The sequence below is a fragment of the Salmo trutta genome, chromosome 22 (genome assembly GCF_901001165.1).
Source record: "Salmo trutta chromosome 22, fSalTru1.1, whole genome shotgun sequence".
In the NCBI taxonomy this organism is placed as follows: Eukaryota; Metazoa; Chordata; class Actinopteri; order Salmoniformes; family Salmonidae; genus Salmo; species Salmo trutta.
Window position 1 is genome coordinate 11,004,071 of NC_042978.1, and position 21,128 is coordinate 11,025,198.

Genomic DNA, 21,128 nt, shown 5'->3' on the forward strand with positions numbered 1-21,128 from the left:
CAGAATACCAATACTCATCATCATGGGAGAAGCCAGTGTGCAATATTCCCTGGGTTCAGCCCTACATGTGGAGCGTTCAATGGATGGGGATTCTTGTGAAATTGCTCCTGTTCGGTTGTTACGATGGCAAGGCGAAAACAATCAAAGTGACCGACACTTGAGGTAAAAAAAATAACTTGGTGTTTAAGGAAGTGTTTGCACCAGTGCAGAAATCAAACAAAGAAAGGCAATATTGCCTAAAAAGAAAATTACATTACCGTTTTGAGCTTACTTTGAAGGCATTTTAATCCATCCTGAAGACAACAGTTCCAAATTGTACTGGTGAAAACGACACAGTAAATCTAGCCCCGAGTGTGTGTGCGTGGGGTACTTCCCTGCAGCAGTGTGACAGATGGCCTTCAAGTTTCTCTCTTACAGGAATATTTGTAAAATGAGTGTGTGGCCTGCTGGGAATTGTACTACTGTGCGAGGTCAACTGACCTGACTCCGATGAGAATGGAGATGCACATGGAGCAGATGGGGTCAGCGATCATCAGATCATACTTCTGCATCAGGAGGGCTGAGATGATCACTCCCACACTGCCCAGAGTGTCAGCTACGATATGTAAAAACACCCCTGTAAAACAACATGGGTTGTCTTAAGCATTTCATATCCTTATCTACAAATGATTTGTCCCGCAACACACACACACACACACACACACACACACACAGTACCAGTTAACAGTTTAAGAACACCTACTCATTCAAGGGTTTTTCTTTAATTTTACTATTTTCTACATTGTAGAATAATAGTGAAGACAGCAGAATTATGGAATCATGTAGTAACCAAAACAAGTGTTAAACAAATCAAAATATGTTTTATTTGAAATTCTTCAAAGTAGCCACCCTTTACCTTGATGACAGCTTTGCACACGCTTGGAATTTGCTCAACCAGCTTCATGAGGTAGTCACCTGGAATGCATTTCAACTAACAGGTGTGCCTTGTTAAGTACATTTGTGGAATTTCTTTCCTACTTAATGTGTTTGAGCCAATCAGTTGTGTTGTGACATACAGAAGATAGCCTTATTTGGTAAAAGACCAAGTCCATATTATGGCAAGGACAGCTCAAATAAGCAAAGATAAAAATGACAGTCCATCATTACTTTAAGGTCAGTCAATGCGGAAAATTTCAAGTGCAGTCACAAAAACTATCAAGTGCTATGATGAAACTGGCTCTCATGAGGACCGCCACAGGAAAGGAAGACCCAGAGTTACCTCTGCTTCAGAGGATAAGTTCATGAGAGTTACCAGCCTCAGAAATTGCAGCCCAAATAAATGCTTCACAGAGTTCAAGTAACAAGACACATCAACTGTTCAGAGGAGACTGTGTGAATCAGGCCTTCATGGTCGAATTGCTGCAAAGAAACCACTACTAAAAAGGCCACCATAAGAAGAAGAGACTTGCTTGGGCCAAGAAACACGAGCAATGGACATTAGACCGGTGGAAATCTGTCCTTTGGTCTGATGAGTCCAAATTTGAGATTTTTGGTTCCAACCACTGTGTGTTTGTGAGACGCAGAGTAGGTGAACGGACGATCTTCCCATGTGTGATTCTCACGGTGAAGCATGGAGGGAGTGTGATGGTGTGGGGGTGCTTTGCTGGTGACACTGTCAGTGATTTATTTACAATTCAAGGCACACTTAACCAGCATGGCTACCACAGCATTCTGCAGCGATACGCCATCCCATCTGGTTTGCGCTTAGTGGAACTATCATTTGTTTTTCAACAGGACAATGACCTCCAGGCTGTGTACGGGCTATTTTACCAAGAAGGAGAGTGATGGAGTGCTGCATCAGATGACCGGGCCTCCACAATCACCCGACCTCAAACCAATTGAGATGGTTTAGGATGAGTTGGACCGCAGAGTGAAGGAAAACAAGTGCTCAGCATATGTGGGAACTCCAAGACTGTTGGAAAAGCATTCCAGGTGAAGCCGGTTGAGAGAATGCCAAGAGTGTGCAAAGTTGTCATAAAGGCAAAGGGTGATTACTTTAAAGAATCTCAAATATATTTAGATTTTTTTTGGTTACTACATGGTTCCATAAGTGTTATTTCATATAGTTGGTCTTCACTATTATTCTACAATGCAGAAAATATAAAATTTTTATTATTTAACATTCAAGGCCATGACTAGATACAGTATCAGAACATTTAAATAAAAGTGGTCAATGACCGTTTTTTTATAACTCCATTTTATCCACTTTTGTTTAGTCCTTCAATTGAAATGCAACATGAATGGAATTCCATTTTGGAGTGTGGCTGGGGTTAGCCTTCAGAAGTTGAGATTGTGTTACACATTCATTGCAGCACAAAAAAAATAAAGCATTTACCAGGTATTTAAAGGAGCACGTCAATGAAAAATTATAATTTGCTACTGTGCCTATAACCTATCATTTTGATTTGGGCAATTCTCTTAAATCCAATCTAGTGCTACAATCTGGCAGGGTGTATAACATTACAGTGACAAAACCCTACCACATCCAAGGTCATATACGTTTTTTGGGGGAAAACTGGAGTTGAAAAGGAATGTTGACGAGGACGTCATTCCATGCCAAAAGTACCCTGCACTTTGTGAACGGAAAACCGAGCTCGGCAAAGAAATATCAACCAACCTCCTGGGTTCAAGCTTCATAACAATGCCACCCAAAGAGGAAAGGTCCTCAATCAATGGCCAAAAGGGAACAGTGGTTAAGTCACCTTCTGCACTGTCAGCTCCCCCTTCCCCTCTCCTATCCCCTTCTCCTCTGTTCTCCAGAGCCCCCTACACCACCCCAAATTCTGTGTGGGCCCAGTGTTTCCCCTAAGCAGGCCTCCCAAAGGGCCCATTCGCTCTCCCTCTTCATTGCTCTCTATGTGCCGGGTGAAAGGGACAAACTACTTTCTCCTTTCAGCCCTTTCCCACAGAAGCCTGGACAAAGGAGTTTAGTGACAGTGCTCCTGGACTCTTTCTCAGATGTAATGGTGCCTTGACATTTCCCCACCAAATTCAAGTTACCAGACCCATTAAATCTCACACCATTTCAAAAGGTTTTTTTTGCAGAGATGTTGGAAATACCGTCAAACAGATAGTAGACATCATGTAGGACTATGTCAAGGCAACCTTACCCTATCTATGCGTTAAAAAACACAGTATTCTTTCCTTGAACTGGATGAAAATGTATAACTACAATCTCACATACAACATTATAGCCCATTAAGGTGTCAGATGGTGGTTTACCAAGTCTGACATGAGTAAATATTTTTGGTAATGTTAAGATCAAAATAATTTATATTCAGACCCCTTGACTTTTTACACATTTTGTTAAGTTACAGCCTTATTCTAAAATTGATTAAAATATATTTTCCCTCATCAATTTGCACACACTACCCCATAATGACAAAGTAAAAACGGTTTATTTTTTTATTTGTGTTAATAAAAAATAAAAAAAAATAACAGGTTTAAAATACATTTACATAAGTATTCAGACTCTTTACTCAGCACTTTGTTGAAGCACCTTTGGCAGCGTTTACAGCCTCGAGTCTTCTTGGGTATTACGCTACAAGCTTGGCACACCTGTATTTGGGGAGTTTGTGCCATTCTTCTCTGCAGATCCTCTAAAGCTCTGTCAGGTTGCACGTGGAGCGTTGCTGCACAGCCATTTTCAGGTCTCTCCAGAGAGGTTCGATTGGGTTCAAGTCTGGGTCTGGCTGGGCCACTCAAGAACATTTAGAGACTTGTCCTGAAGCCACTCCTGTGTTGTTTTGGCTGTGTGCTTAGTGTCGTTGTCCTGTTGGAAGGTAAATCTTCACCCCAGTCTGAGGTCCTGAGCGTTCTGGAACAGGTTTTCATCTAGGATCTCTGTACTTTGCTCCGTTCATCTTTACCTCGAACCTGACTAGTCTCTCAGTCCCTGCCGCTGAAAAACATCCCCACAGCATGACGCTGCCACCACCATGCTTCGCCGTAGGGATGGTGCCAGGTTTACTCCAGATGTCACGCTTGGCATTCAGGCCAAATAGATGCCTTTTGCCAACTCCAAGCAGGCTGTCTTACTGAGGAGTGGCTTCCGTCTGGCCATTCAACCTTAAAAGGCCTGATTAGTAGAGTGCTGCAGTGATGGTTGTCCTTCTGGAAAGTTCTCCCATCTCCACAGAGGAACTCTGGAGCTCTGTCAGAATGACCATCGGGTTCTTGGTCACCTCCCTTACCAAGCCCTTCTCCCCCGCCCTGTTGCTCAGTTTGGCCAGGTGGCCAGCTCTAGGAAGAGTCTTGGTGTAGGCCACTATGTTCATGGGGACATTCAATGCTGCAGAAATGTTTTGGTACCCATCCCCAGACCTGTGCCTTGACACAATCCTGTCTCAGAGCTCTACGGAGAATTCCTTCGACCTCATGGCTTGGTTTATGCACTGACAATCACTGTCAACTCTGGGACCTCATAGACACAGGTGTGTGCCTTTCCAAATTATGTCCAATCAATTGAATTTACCACAGGTGGACTCCAATCAAATGGAAGCAGGATGCACTTGAGCTCAACTTCGAGTTTCATAGAAAAGGGTCTGAATACTTATGTAAATAAGTATATTTAAGTATAAATATTTTTTTTACACATTTGTAAAGAAGTCTAAACCTGTTTTTCACTTTGTCATTATGGGGTATTGTGTGTAGACTTCTGAGAATAAATGTATATGTAATCCTTTTTAGAATAAGGCTGTAATGTAACAAAATGTGGGAAATGTCAAGGGGTCTGAAAACTTTCCGAAGGCACTGTACAATAGGTGAACAAAGACGAGTAAAAAGCTGCATCAAATTAGTCAAGTCATTTCAATGTTCAGTACCTTGCAAAATCTGTTTGCTGGAGCCCTTCCCTGGCGTGTGCAGTTCATCTGAAATAAATAAATTCATGCATTAATTAAATACAACAGACAATTAGTATTGACTATAGAAAACAGGGCAAACCACAAATGAGATTTAGAACAGCCTTTCAACTACCTGGATAGGTTCATTGAGACTTCTGCTGGGACACAATGAAAGGGGAGTGAAGTGCTGCCACATATCAAGTTCTGGCAAATACAGCGATAGACAACAGTAGAGCGAACAGTCAAGAACTGCATAGTGAACATTCAGGCCTAATAAACTAATCCCCCTGCCCCGATATCATTGAGTCCACTTGAGCAGACAGCATCAGCAATGTGGCAATAGCGCCACCTAGTGTTTTAGGCAAGGTGGAATTTTGCACATTTGGGCCACTTATCCAGTGTGTGCAGGGCTTTAAAAAAAAAATTTTTTAAAAAAAGAGGCATCAATAAAGACCCAGGTAGGAATTGATTTGGGATTGGACTTCTAAAGGAAACACACAGATGCAGAAAACATTTAAAATGGGCTTCAACAAAACCACCAACAATTGTGACAAAAACCCAATTTTTTTGAAATTGTTGCCAGTTGCCGCAAATCATACACTGCATATTCACTCTCCTCAAAATGGTTTTGCGTATTTACCTAAATTAAGATGTAAAAACATTGGATGCCCCTGAAATAACTACCAATTCTAGAACAAAATGATTATCTCATACTGCATTACAGGCATTTGGTTCTGTGCCAGGGAGTGTTGTTGCCTCACCATGGCAGTGGGGGTCCTCGTGGGAGTGGCCGTGACCGCCGTGGCTGTGCCCGTGTCCGTGGCTGTGCCCGTGTCCATCTCCATGGCTGTGCTCGTGCCCATCTCCATGTTTGGGCTCGTGCCCATGCCCCCCATGGCTGTGTCCGTGACCTGCATTGCCATTGAACAGAGAGTGGCTGTGACCTGCAAAAGACCATAAAACACAGATTACACCTACAAATACGTACGTGTTGTCAGATCTATTGAACATAAAAGGCGAATGACGAATCATTTGGTCTTGGTGTTTAGGGTCTATTAGGGGTGCTCCCTACTTGAGGAATGTGCTCTGTAAAAAGCACTCAATGTTTGTAGCGGTGCCGACTAAGGGAAAGTACAGTGGGAATGTATTCCGACCCCTTGACTTTTCCCACATTTTCCCCCAGTTACGTTACAGCCTTATTCTAAAATGTATTAAATAGTTTTCCCTCATCAATCTACACACAATACCCCATAAAGACAAAGCAAAAAACAGACCAGACCCTTTTACTCAGTACTTTGAAGCACCTTTGGCAGCGATAACAGCCTTGAGTCTTCTTGGGTATGACACTACAAGCTTGGAACACCTGTATTGGAGGCGTTTCTCCCGTTCTTCTCCACAGATCCTCTCAAGCTCTGTCAGGTTGGATGAGGAGCGTCACAGCACAGCTATTTTCAGGTCTCTCCAGAGATGTTTGATCAGGCTCTGGCTGGGCCACTCGATGACATTGAGACTTGTCCTGAAGTCACTCCTGTGTTGTCTTGGGTGTGTGCATCACACCAGTCTGAGGTCCTGAGCACTTTGGAGCAGGTTTCCAGCAAAGATCTCAGTACTTTGCTCCGTTTAGCTTTCCCTTGTTCCTGACTAGCCTCCCAGTCCCTGCTGCTGAAAAACATGCCCACAGCGTGATGCTGCCACCACCATGCTTCACTGTAGGGATGGTGCCAGATTTCTTCCAGACGTGATGCTTGGTCTTCAGGCCAAAGAGTTCAAATCTTGGTTTCATCAGACCAGTGAAGCTTGTTTCTCATGGTCAAAGTCCTTTGTTAGGTGCCTTTTGGTAAACGCCAAGCGGGCTGTCATGAGCCTATTACAGAGGAGTGGCTTCTGTCTAGCCACTCTACCATAAAGGCCTGATTGGTGGAGTGCTGCAGAGATGGGAGAACGTTCCAGAAGGACAACCATCTCCACAGAGGAACCCTAGAGCTCTGTCAGAGTGACCATTGGGTTCTTGGTCACCTCTCTGACCAAGGCCCTTCTCCCACGATTGCTCAGTTTGACCAGACGGCCAGCTCTAGGAAGAGTCTTGGTGGTTCCAAACTTCTTCCAATTAAGAATTATGGAGGCCATTTTGTTCTTGGGGACCTTCAATTGTACAAACATTTTTTGGTACCCTTCCCCAGATCTGTGCCTTGACACAATCCTCTCTCAGAGCTCTATGGACAATTCCTTTGACCTCACGGCTTGGTTTTTGCATCGACATGAACTGTCAACTGTGGAACCTTATATAGACAGGTGTATGCCTTTCCAAATCATGTTCAATCAGTTGAATTTACCACAGGTGTACTCCAATCAAGTTGTAGAAACATCTCAACGATGATCAACGGAAACAGGATGAGCTCAATTTCAAGTCTCATAGCAAAGGGTATGAATACTTATGTAAATAAGGTATCGTTAAAAAAAGATATTCTAAAACCAGTTCTCTTGTGGTACTGTGTGTAGATTGATGAAACTTTTTTTATTGAATCCATTTTAGAGGCTGTAACGTCAGAACATGTGGAAAAAGGGAAGGGGTCTGAATACTTTCCAAATGCACTGTATACTTTCTAAAAATAAAGTTGCACTCCATGTCCCCAACAATTTAATTGGTAAACCTTAACCGTTAGGTTACCCATTCAATTGTTGAGAGCATATATAGCTAATTAAAACTGACCAAAGCCACACTATAGGCAGAGCAGAGTCAATCTCCCCTGACAGAGCAGAACCACAAAAGGTGGAGCGGAGATGAGCACAAGCAGCAGCAATGACGTTTGCAGAATGGTGAACTAAATTAACGGCCACTGCAGAGGAGTGTTTGTCACCTCTGATCGGATGCAAAGCTCAGCTGACTGAGCTGCATATCATGTGCTGCAGCTTTAAGTAATGTGCATGTAGTGAGACTCAAAATTTCCTGCCACAACTAAACTCAGCAAAAAAAGAAACTTCCCTTTTTCAGGACCCTGTCTTTCAAAGATAATTTGTAAAAATCCAAATATCTTCACAGATCTCCATTGTAAAGGGTTTAAACACTGTTTCCCATGCTTGTTCAATGAACCATAAACAATTAATGAACATGCACCTGTGGAACGGTCGTTAAGACACTAACAGCTTACAGACAGTAGGCAATTAAGGTCACAGTTATGAAAACTTAGGACACTAAAGAGAACTTTCTATTGACTATGAAAAACACCAAAAGTAAGATGCCCAGGGTTCCTGCTCATCTGCGTGAACATGCCTTAGGCATGCTGCACAAGGAGGCATGAGAACTGCAGATGTGGCCAGGGCAATAAATTGCAATGTCCATACAGTGAGATGCCTAAGACAGTGCTACAGGGAGACAGGACGGACAGCTGATCGTCCTCGCAGTGGCAGACCACGTGTAACAACACTTGCACAGGATCGGCACATCAGAACATCACACCTGCGGGACAGGTACAGGATGGCAACAACAACTGCCCGAGTTAGACCAGGAACGCACAATCCCTCCATCAGTACTCAAGACTGTCCGCGATAGGCTGATAGAGGCTGGACTGAGGGCTTGTAGGCTGAGAGAGGCTGGACTGAGGGCTTGTAGGCCTGTTGTAAGGCAGGTCCTCACCAGACATCAGCGGCAACAACGTCGCCTATGGGCACAAACCCACCGTCGCTGGACCAGACAGGACTGGCAAAAAGTGCTCTTCACTGACGAGTCACGGTTTTGTCTTACCAGGGGTGATGGTTGGAGTCGCGTTTATCGTTGAAGGAATGAGCGTTACCCCGAGGCCTGTACTGTGGAGCAGGATCAATTTGGAGGTAGAGGGTCCATCATGGTCTGGGGCGGTGTGTCACAGCATCATCAGACTGAGCTTGTCGTCATTGCAGGCAATCTTAACGCTGTGCGTTACAAGGAAGACATCCTCCTCCCTCATGTGGTAACCTTCCTGCAGGCTCCTCCTGACATGACCCTCCAGCATGACAATACCACCAGCCATACTGCTCGTTCTGTGTGTGATTTCATGCGAGACAGGAATGTCAGTGTTCTGCCATGGCCAGCGACGAGCCCGGATCTCAATCCCATTGAGCACGTCTGGGACCTGTTGGATCGGAGGGTGAGGGGTAGGGCCATTCCCCCCCAGAAATGTCCGGGAACTTGCAGGTGCCTTGGTGGAAGAGTGTGGTAAAATCTCACAGCAAGAACTGACAAATCTGGTGCAGTCCACGAGGAGGAGAAGCACTGCAGTACTTAATGCAGCTGGTGGACACACCAGATACTGACTGTTACTTTTGATTTTGACCCCCCCCCCCCCTCCCTTTGTTCAGGGACACATTATTCCATTTCTGTTAGTCACATGTCTGTGGAACTTGTTCAGTTAATGTCTCAGTTGTTGAATCTTGTTATGTTCATACAAATATTTACACATGTTAAATTTGCTGAAAATAAACGCAGTTGACAGTGAGAAGACCGCTCTTTTTTTGCTGAGTTTAGTATCACGCCACATATGAGGCAAGCTATTAGTGTGTTTGTACAGGGACTGGTGACTTAAGAGCGGAAAGGGGTTAGGCAGTGAGCCTGAGGGAATTTGAGAGAACAAGTTGGGGGACCACCAAGTAAAGGAGCTTTAGGGGACACAAGTGATGGGTGGATGAGTTGAATCAACTTATGGCTCCACCCCAACACTATATGCTTTTAGTCCTAGCATAGAAGTACAGGGATTATCAGGAAAGTGTGGAGTGACCACTTGCGAGCGAGTGAAGATTAGGAGTGATAATATGGTAGATGTGTAAAGTGACTACGGGGAGAGAGAGAGAGAAGTCCTCATTTTACCTTCATCCCCTCCGTGAGAGTGGCCGTGGCCCCCGTGCTGGAACACAAAGATGCCCACCAGGTTCACCAGCAGCCCAGCGACAGACACGGGGAGCAGACGATCGTGATTCACGTGTGGTGGCTCCAAAGCCCTCTGTCAGATGCCGCAGGAGACAGGACCAGTCAAATCAACATCGTTATTGAGAATTGGTCATCTTAAATAAAAGTTGATAATATTGTTGAATCACAGTGCTTAGACAATATAAGACAAGGACTATCAAAATCCATTTTGTTTTCAATATGTGAAATACTCCAAATCAAACCCATTGTGTTCTGTGGCATACCTCTACGCCTTCTGAGAAAATGAAGAAGGCGGTGAAGATGAGGAACAGGCCATTCACAAACCCTGCCAACACCTCCGCCCTCACGTATCTGAAAACAGAAAGGGAAGTACAGTACACACAGGTCAACAAGAGGCTAATCAATGTGATTTAAAAACAGCTGGAGCCATTTCAGTGCCAACAAATTGTATTTGAATTCCATAATTTTGTATTTGTATTAGGATATTGAATTTGAATGTAATATTTTTTTAAACATGTAATGCACAAATGAAATAATTTCATTCATAAATTGATATAGTATTTGATTTGAAACTGAAATGAATTAATATTGAATTGAGTTAAATGTAATTGAATATTCAAATTCAATATTTATATATTCAATATTTATATATTCAGTTTCAATATGGTAGATATTGCATTAATTGTGTATCAAGTTTACAAACTATAATTTCAAGTTAATGAAAGTTTATTTTTAAATTCAGTTCTCTAAACTCAGATTCAAAACCAGAGATAACATCCTGGTACTTTGCCAGCCAGGAAAGGTAGAGGAAAACAGAGGATTAATCTCTATGGTAAACAGAAGCTTCTGATGGTTTCTAAAGCCAATGTGGCATGTTGAATACATTTTCTGCACATGAATTTGGCGCTAACGTCTCAAGCATTTTGGCTATTGGGTCAAAACAAAAAAAGAACTTTTTCACTCCCTATTTAATAGTGACTGACTGGGTTCGAAATAGGTATCCTGCATGTCACAAGACTGTTAGCCCATTTAGCTAAAGCCTATAGGGATAAGTTCAGGAAATTCATGTAAAGGACAACATGCTGCTTGCTTATCAAGTACCGCTCCCCCTGATTCAACTCAGAGAGACTCAAACTCAGGTCCTCTGCCTCGCAAAACACACGTGACCGCCCTCCTGAAGAGTTCCAACACACAGCGCTGTTGAAAAAGGCCTTCAATTGCCTAAGGGGCGACACTTCAGGCTGATGAGTGAGATTCACAGATCCCCATCTGCTACATTCACCCCACAAACTCACTCTACAGCAACTCCAGTGGTTGACTTGAGCGCAACTGTAGAGCATAGTCCAGTAGCACCATCGTAAAGGACGTCACGCTGCCTGCTTAGCAAGTACCGCTCCCCCCTGATTCAGCTCATACGAAGCATTCCAATCCATCGTGAGTGTCACAGATCTCCATCTGTTACACAAATACAAGTCTTAAAGAGCCAGCAACGTTACTCATCAAAGGAGTGTGGTTTGGTTAGACACGCTTATGTGATGAGCAATATGAAGACATACACTACTTGACCAAAAGTATGTGGACACCTGCTCGTCAAACATCTCATTCCAAAATCATGGGCATTAATATGGAGTTGGTCCTCCCTTCGCTGCTATAACAGCCTCCACTTTTCTGAGAAGGCTTTCCACTAGATGTTGGAACATTGGTGTGGGGACTTGCTTCCATTCACCCACAAGAGCATTAGTGAGGTTGGATACTGACGTTGGGGGATTAGGCCTGGCTCGCAGTTGGCGTTCCAATTCATCCCAAAGGTCTTTGATGGGGTTGAGGTCAGGGCTCTGTGCAGGCCAGTCAAGTTCTTCCACACCGATCTCAACAAACCATTTCTGTATGGACCTCGCTTTGTGCACAGGGGCATTGTCATGCTGAAACAGGAAAGGGCCTTCCCCAAACTGGTGCCACAATGTTCGAAGCACAAAAATGTCATTGTATGCTGTAGCTTTAAGATTTCCTAGCCCGAACCATGAAATACAGCTCCAGACCATTATTCCTCCTCCACAAAACTTTACAGTTGGCACTATGCAGTCGGGCAGACAGCGTTCTCCTAGCATCCGCCAAACCCAGATTCGTCCGTCGGACTGTCAAGATGGTAAAGCGTGATTCATCACTCCAGAGAATGCGTTTCCACTGCTCCAGAGTCCAATGGAGGCGAGCTTTTACACCCCTCCGGCCGACACTTGGCATTGCAAAATGGTGATCGTAGACTTGTGTGAGCAATGGAAACCCATTTCATGAAGCTCCCGACGAACAGTTCTTGTGCAAAAGTTCCTTCCAGAGGCAGTTTGGAACTCGGTAGTGAGCGTTGCAACCGAGGATAGACGATTTTTACGTGCTACGCGCTTCAGTGGTCTTGTTCTGTGAGTTTGTGTGGCCTACCACGTCGCAGCTGAGCAGTTGTTGCTGCTAGGTGTTTCCACTTCACAATAACAGCACAGTTGACCGGGGCAGCTCTAGCAGGGCAAAAATTTCACAGGCCATTCTACTGACAATTTTTCTCTGTGGAGATTGCATGGCTGTGTGATTTTATACACCTGTCTGCAACATGTGGCTGAAATAGCCGAATCCACTAATTTGAAGTGGTGTCCACATACTTTCGCATATATTGTGTAGCTTTAAGTCTCCAGCAAGGGTCATCATTATAAGGGTAACATGTGACTGACAGGGTTAAGACTGTTGGACTGCTGAGCTAAAGCCTAGGCATTAGTCCTGTGACTTGGATGGTCTCTTCAAGGAGGTCAAAGGGGGTGAAGTTTAACGCAAGTGGTTCGGTGACAACGCTCATGTGACGAGTGACTTGTCTGAGACCTGAAAAGTTGCATTGTCTGGTGCTCAGGATACCTGGGTCAGGACCCCATCAGTAAAACAAGTCTTCAGGTCTCAGGCAAGGTGGCTCATCACATGCATGGATCGCCAAACCACTTCTGTTACACTCATTAAAATGGAGTGCACAGATCCTTCTGCTTGCCACAGAAAATTGTAGGCCTGATTTCGAACCCAGACAGTTTGGTGCCGTGATCTCTGAGTAGGAAATGTGACAAAGGTGGTCCGATGAACCACGCTCTTTTGAGGAGTAACCTTGCTGCAGACTTGAAGACTTGTGTTAGCTTCCTGAGCTCCTCCCCATGGGCTTTAGCTAAGTGGATCGGCACAGTCTTGTGACATACAGGAGACCTGGTTCAAACCCAGTCAGTCACAAGAGCAAAATGAAATAGGACGTAGAAAGGCTATGACAGGGCTATTTACTATATTCTTATGGAAGTCAAACTTGTGACACTTCCTTCTAACGTGTCCTATGCGGGCTGTGATCATCATAGAAGGGAACAGAAGGCACATCCATGTCCAAGAGTCTTAGCTTTCAGGAATGGGGTCATAATAGCTTATAGCCAAAACGGTTCAAACAGTAGAGACAAATTCATTGGAAAACAATATTCAACATGCCACATTGGCTTCAGAAACTTTACCACAGACAGATGAGAACAGATAGCTTTTGACTACCTTTCCTGTCTGGAAAAGTACCAGGATTACATCTGGTTTTTGAATCTGAATTTAGAGAATTGAAAGCCTCTGAGAAGTTGAATACATTATATATTGCTAAACTTTAAATTATAGTTTGTAAACTTGATACACAGACAAATTCAATATCTACCATATTGAAACTGAAAATATAAATATTAAACTGAAATATTCAATACAATTTAAAACTGAACACAATATTCATTTAATTCCATGTCAAATCATGAAATACAAGGTCAATTATGAATTCAATGATTCCATTCGTGCATTACAAATACAAAATCCTATTTCAGAATTATAGAAGTCGAATACAATTTCAGTTTGAACTGAAATCACTCCATACAGCTGCAACACCTTTGTTACATTAGTAGCAATACACACATCCAAATATGTACTAAAGGTAAAGGTGCAGATTTAGCGATCACCAGCAGGATTGGCAACCCTGGATATCAATAAAAGCATAAGATCAAAAATAATACAGGTAACCATATACGCTTGGTAAGACATCACAAACGTAACATTAGCAGAGACTCCTTATCCGTTTTGGAGGCAGCGTTACCTTCGCTAGCGAAGGCGCAAAAAGTGAAGCTATAGTCTACATTGACTACATACGTACCCATAGGAGAATGAGTCATTCGACCTCCACCTGGAAATCACGGAGGCTGCAAGTCCGGCTAAAAGTGCAGTGCAGTCAAAGAACATGTGAAAGGAATCTGATATCAAACCTAAACTGAGAGCACACACACACACACACACACACACAAAAAACGTGTTAGACTAGACAGTCTCCCGCACCAGATATCCTCCCCAAGCTTTGCAACTGCCGGGGGTAAAAGTTGCACTAAAACACACAAAAAAAACAAGTTTTGATTTTATGAATGACTAAGTTATGGCTGATAAAACATTACTGCACAGATTAGTTCTAATTAGCTAGTTACTTGTCTATGGGAACGCGTGGGTTTTATGACAGTGACATTTCAACCCTAGCAGCTTGTTCCAGGCAACAATTTGAACACATGTTGCAGATAAGATGTCCTGGCAGAAATTCATGCATAAAATACAGCTATCAAGACGGATAGCCATTTCAAAACACATAACTAGGGAATAACATGTGTCTAGCTAGATGTTATAATGTATAGCTTGTGGTGCATTCCCACTGATAGAGGCAGTGCAAGCAACGGGCACTGTTGGTACAACGCTTGCTTAGACATACGTGGCACATCCTGAAATAAGAGTTGCGTTTGTTAGGATTGTCCCATCGAATGATACGGAACTTACCTGTTACTCCATATGCCGTACGATAATTCAACAAAAGCAAAGGACAGATTCAGACAGAGAAAGAAAAACAAGTTGCGTGATGTTTTATCAGATAGGATTGATCTGGAAAAAAAGAAAATTCACTGAGTTAGAATCGCAGCAAGCGCGAGATATCAACCAAGCTAACGTTACCTAAGTAACGTTTGCTAGCTTGCGCTGATCAAAACAGTAGAGCCAGTTAAGAATGAGAAGTAGCTACATATGTCAAATGTGCAAAATTGCATACATTTCCTGTACAAGCACGTTGTTGACAGCACACAAATATTTAATACGATACAAACCCCGCTAGGCTAGCTAAGTAAGTCGGAAGTAACTAACTTCCAGCTGTGTTGGCCAGACATTCGTGCATCTGAAGCTAACTGGCTATCTAGACAGCTAACCTAGCCTTATTTTTGACTATGGAGCTAACTAACAAATATCTATTTGGTCAGCAACCAAGGTGGATTGTCACTACCCCTAGCAAGCTGTTTTTGTTAGCTAACGTTAGCTAGGTAACTACAGCATAATCTTTGGCATCACATTTTTCACATCTGAATTAAGCTAGCAGTGAGCATAGAACCAAAATAGCTAGCTAACAAGCTAATTAAGACCTAAATAATACAGCAAGAACACACACACAAATAAGACAATTTACCTGAACCATCCTGAACTCTTGGCGAGGAGGTTGAATTTGGGTGGCTTGTACTCGTCGTCTTTTATAGATAATGGTAACATTTTAGCAGTCCCTCCCAGGTTGTGCCAAGCTAGCTAGCTAAATACTGCTGGTTTGAGCTAAAACCACCAACTCAGCTCTCAGCCAACACATCCGATGAATAGAGGGCGCTTGCGCTACCAAAACATGTAATACATGTTATAGGGACTGTACTGCCTGCCTACAGTTATGGTACAAGTGGTTTTCAGACAGATTCTCAAATAAAGCCAATGAATGGTATGTTGGTGTATGGATACAGTAGGCAATCCTATATTCTGGGGTTCCCATATGGAGGTCCAAGAACCCCCAGAGTTCTCATCAATGTGCTGAGAACCCCCTATCAGATATGGTATTTGGGATTTTATTAGGATCCCCACCGGCCTGTCTCAATCCTGTGTATTTTATCTAAGATCATGGAAAAGATTATGTTCGAGCAGATTGATATTAGCAGATATTTCCTTACATAACCTACTATATGAGCTCCAATCTGGCTTTAGGAAATCCCATTCCACCAATACTTGCCTACTATATCTAACTGACTACATCAGGAAGGAAGTAAATGGAGGGAACTTTTGTGGTATGGTTATGTTAGCTCTCCAAAAAGGCGTTTGATACAGTGGATCATGAGATTCTGTTTAATCAAACTAAGAGCCATGGGCTTTAATAACTTAGCCGTAAAATGGGTTAGCTCTTATCTGCAAAGAAGAAAACAGATGGTGAATGTGGATGAGACCCTGTCTAAACCCAAAATCTTGAACTGCGGAAAATCCCAAGGGAGTGTGCTGGGTCCACTTTTCTTTTTGTTGTATATAAATGATCTGAAATCTGCCTGTACATGTGACCTTTTCCTCTATGCAGATGATTCTCCGCTGTTGGTTTCCCACAAAGACAAAAATGTGGTTGAGAAAGCCCTCAGTGCTGAACTTCGGAATGTCAGTAAATGGCTATAAGCTGTCACTTCACTTTGGAATGTCCATCTTGTTCGGCTCCAAAGTGAAAAATCCCCTGATTTTAAGGTGGTAGTAGATTACTTAGTAGTCACAGCAAAATACTGTTAATTATCTTGGATGTGTGCTAGATAACCATCTGACAAAAGAGAGGATGGCACAAAAAATCTCCAAAGTGAACCATCAAATTTGGTTTCTGGCAAGAACCTCCAAATATCTGGATAAGAATGCAATGGTGGCATTGGCAGGGGCTCTTGTTCAGTGCCACTTCGACTATGCGTGCTCTTCCTGGTACAATAGTGCCCCACAGATAAAGGTAAAGCGTGATTTAATCTTGACCATTCCGACTTTGAAAGCCTTAGATTGCTCAAAGTGGAACGAGAGAGTCTCTCAGATTAAATTGTGTCTTGTCCATAAGATTGTCCACAGTATGGTCCTCAGGTACCTATGTAACTACTTTAACTTGGTGAAACTGAAAGAGTGAAACTGATATTGTCCATTTTAGATTTAATAGTGGTATGGGGAAATTCACTTTTTTTACTCAGCTGCCATTCTTTGGAATAGTCTTCCAAATAATTTGAAACTTATACCTTCAATGGGTAGTTTCAAGTTCTCACTGAAAAATTTGCTAAACAGTAGCATGTCTCGAAAGTGAGTAGAAAGATAATAGTACGTGGCTGAGAAAGAAATGCCCGGGATAGCATATGGTCTGCCTTTTGGTGCCTATTGTGTGTCATATTGTGAATGTCTTGTATATATATTAGGGATTGATTGTTTTATATATTAAGGGTATGTGAGACAAGGGAGATGTACCTATAGTTGTTTATTAGGAATGGAACTGTACTAATTAGCTCATTTTATGAAACAAACAACAATTCTGTCTGTCATTGTCTGTTGCAACTACAACTGCCGCCTAAACATGCTGCATCCCCCGTTCCCCTTCCAAAAGAACCGCAATGGAAATAAGCTTTTAAGCTTAGTGTTATCCTTGATGATTTTCTTAAATTGAATGTGGAGGCGTCACCAGCTGGAGCACCCTTATGTACAGTATGTATTTAAAAAAATTGACTAATAAATGAAATCAATCAATCAAAACTGTTGCAAAAGCAGCAGCTACTCTTCCTGGGGTCCACACAAAACATGACATAATACAGCACATTAATAGACAAGAACAGCTCAAGGACAGAACTACATACATTACATTAAAAACGGCACAAATAGCCTACATATCAATACATACACACAGAATATCCCAGGGACTTCCATCAGATTCTGTTCCCCAGAGTGTTTTATTGTAATATAAGGCTTTGCGCCCCATCATATAGATATTGTTCCACCATCACATCAAATCAAATCAAATTGTATTGGTCACATACACATGGTTAGCAGATGTTATTGCGAGTTTATCGAAATGCTTGTGTTTCTGGTTCTGACAGTGCAGCAATAGCTAACAAGTAATATCTAACAATTCCACAACAAATACCTAATACACACAAATCTAAGTAAAGGAATGGAATGAGAATTCCTAAATATATGGATGAGCAATGTCAGAGCGCATAGGCTAAGATGCAGTAGATAGTATCGAATACAGTATATACATATGAGATGAGTAATGCAAGATATGTAAACATTATTAAAAGGGCATTATTAAAGTGACTTGTGTTCCATTTATTAAAGTGGCCAATGATTTCAAGTCTGTATGTCGGCAGCAGCCTCTCTGTGCTAGTGATGGCTGTTTAACAGTCCGATGGCCTTGAGATAGAAGCTGTTTTTCAGTCTCTTGGTCCCAGCATTGATGCACCTGTACTGACCCCATCAGATCAGCCTACAGTCCATTACCCTGAGTAGGTTACGTTGCCCTGATTGCACAATAGTGCTTACAAATGCAATGTCATTACAAAAAGTTTTTTTTTTTTTAAACCTGTCACACACACATATTTCTGATTTATTGTGATATGAATGAAACACAGAAACATGCTAATGGAAGCCTATCGGCATAATGCAAATCTTTCGAAATAAGGTTTTAAATATAACAACGTTTTCTTGGTTCCTCATTTAAAAATCTAGTATGAAAAGTTGACAAAATTACAATTTAGCTCACAGTTTTCCTTTATAGGAAAGACATATAGGCTACCCCATGTCATTTTTTTCATATGCAATAGAAGGCTTTGCATATGAACGAAACACAAAAACATGCTAATGGAATCTTATCGGCATAATACACATTTTTGGAAATAAAGTTTTCAATTTAACAACGTTTTCTTGGTTCCTTGTTTAAAAATATAGTAAGAAAAGTTGACATAATTGCAACTTAGCTCACAGTTTGCCTTTATAGGAAAAACATATAGGCTACCCCATGTAATTTTTTTCATATTCTAGTAGAAAACTGAAAAGGATTGCAATTTTATCAACTTTTGTTATGATCAGAAATGTATTCAAATGAACCCCTCAATAATGTCATGCACTTTTGGTCAACTTTAGACTGAGTTTGGTAAAAGGAAGGTACAACCGGCAATATGAAGAATCTGCCAATGTATTCCTCTTTTTGACCACTAGATACCGCCCAAGCTCTGGATAAGCAAGCTGGACCTCAATGCTGATGGGATGAAATCAACATTTCTGTGTAGGCTGTTGAATAACATAAATAAAAGCCAGTACGTAGTTTTAGAAAACATAATTAAGATTGGCTATACATAATTGGGCTGCAAACACTACAAAACATTAATTCTTCCACTGTGAGAATAGTGCTGCAAGTGCTGGCCCACTGTGCACAGATGTCAATTCAACATCTATTCCAAGTTGGTTCAACGTAATTTCATTGAAATGATGTGGAAACAACGTTGATTCAACCAGTATGTGCTGAGTGGGGGTGAGCATATGGGGGTCTATAACTGAACCATAGGCACTCTGAGCCATTTCCTGCTCTTCTGGATTTTATTACAAAAGAATACTGCATGAATCCCAGTGAGGATACCACAGTATGGCAATAAGGGCATCCTGGGAAATAACCATCATCTCAAGTTTGATAACTTCATGTGCTTAAAGAAAGATCGAATGAAGTTCCTGTCCTCCTCCATGTTTCACACCAACACTATTTCCCTCCTTTGCCAAGAGAAGGATTATGTCTGTGCTATATATGTTATATGTTATTCAATGTAGGTGTCATGGACAATGCATTCATTGTGTCTATCTGCTGAAATAAATGAGAAGAAATGGGGAAAAGTGGACTAGTAGGTGACAAAGAGACACTTCACAAACATAAGAGCTGTTGGATTCTGAGATAATGAACCAACAAGCGTAGGTAATGATGAGAAACTGGGCGTAAGGACTGAATATCAAACAGTTGAAAAAAGCGATGTTTGTGAACATAAAAACTGTACTTCCAGAGGGGACATGTTTCCATGGTAACTGTGTCTGTTGATCCAAATAGGCACAATTATCTTGTTGCCTGAGTTACTAAGAACCAGACAGGCCCAATAAGTGTCAGCACTGATAAAATCCAAGTACTGATTGGTACAAAAAACAGTGGGGGGGGGGGGCCTAAAAAGCTAAACACCCATGACCATCCCGTAAATTGCCACTGGGACGATGTTGACTGTTTTAACAGGATTGATTTAGTTAAGAAATTGTTTTTCTGTGTGATTTTTGTACATTTTTTGTTTAAGTATGGGAACTGGCATCGAAACTGGTTGTGACGTTGCAGTGCCATGAGTTTGTTACCCATGCCCCCCAAAAAATCACTTAATGCCTACCCTTCATTTAGCCTCTGAAATTGTAATCCTTATTCAACTGTTGGTACACTTAAGCCCAAGCAGGAAATAAGTGACAATATCTTAAAATACGTCTTTCATTCAATAACTTCATGAATATGTATTACGACAATATGATAACAAGTGCTTTGTTTGGAAAAATAACACATAAATCGTGACTGGCAATGAATGGCAAACCCATGTTCTTCTGGTCTCATTAACATGAAGTGGTCTGGAAAACAACAAGCCACTTGATCTTGTCTAACACATAAAACAGGAACAAATTCATGTTTTATGTCTACAGAATAATAGATGCTCCTCAGATGTACAAATGTACATGAGGTTATTTTGTAAAAGATCCTGTCACACTGATTCTGTGTGTCATCTGACATGAATGCACATTATCCAAGGGAGACTAGCATGGCTCTTGTGCTGCCTAATAGGTACTAGTCTGTTTCTGCATAAGCCAATTCTATTGTCACTGTGTTGCCTATGTTCTAGAATCTGAAAATAAATGTGCCTTTTTCAAAACAACCATACAAGACTGTTTTGGTATTATACTACTGTGTGTGGGATGTAACATCACGTGGCTTACCCAACCTTGCCAGGATTCCTTTTCGGCCCTTGTGTCCATGGTACGAGCTATGTGTTTAACATCTTGCATTGTGCATTATTGCAAAATCCATAGTAAATTTTGTGTATAGCACAGTATAGAGCTGGATAGAGAACTGGAGTGTCCTCCTGTTGAGAAATGGCCCAGATCTGATGTTTTCATTATCAGACCACCATCACATAGTTCATCTTTCCAAAGGCAAGTCTGACTAGCACAACTGTGTTTACCTTGGCACTTCTCCAGCAACCAGACACTGGGTCAGAGTGTAAGTCAGCCTGGTTTTAGTTTGCACACATCCATTTCTAAAAAGTCCTGAAGAATGTGAGTCTCTTCCTTTACAAGATGGTGAAAATCACAATCTAAACCATCAGTTATAGAAACCACCTCTTTTGTGCTGAAATCGTTTGTTGTGCTTGTGATAAATTGGCATACAAATGCGTGCATGTCAAATTTGTATT

The 21,128-nt window shown here is 41.9% G+C and overlaps 1 protein-coding gene across 1 annotated transcript in view; it reads right to left on the bottom strand.

Annotated features, from left to right (window-relative positions):
* slc30a7 (solute carrier family 30 member 7) overlaps positions 1-15,494 on the bottom strand; it is a 29,336-nt gene extending 13,842 nt beyond the window's left edge. The window contains exons 1-8 of the mRNA XM_029706559.1: positions 15,305-15,494; positions 14,632-14,733; positions 13,970-14,083; positions 10,047-10,134; positions 9,724-9,856; positions 5,645-5,827; positions 4,863-4,910; positions 481-616 (exon numbers count right to left, since the gene is read on the bottom strand). Of these exons, the coding sequence (XP_029562419.1) occupies positions 481-616; positions 4,863-4,910; positions 5,645-5,827; positions 9,724-9,856; positions 10,047-10,134; positions 13,970-14,083; positions 14,632-14,733; positions 15,305-15,384 (884 nt within the window). The 5' untranslated portion in view covers positions 15,385-15,494. The remainder of the gene's footprint in view (positions 1-480; positions 617-4,862; positions 4,911-5,644; positions 5,828-9,723; positions 9,857-10,046; positions 10,135-13,969; positions 14,084-14,631; positions 14,734-15,304) is intronic.
* Between the last annotated feature and the right edge of the window lie 5,634 nt (positions 15,495-21,128).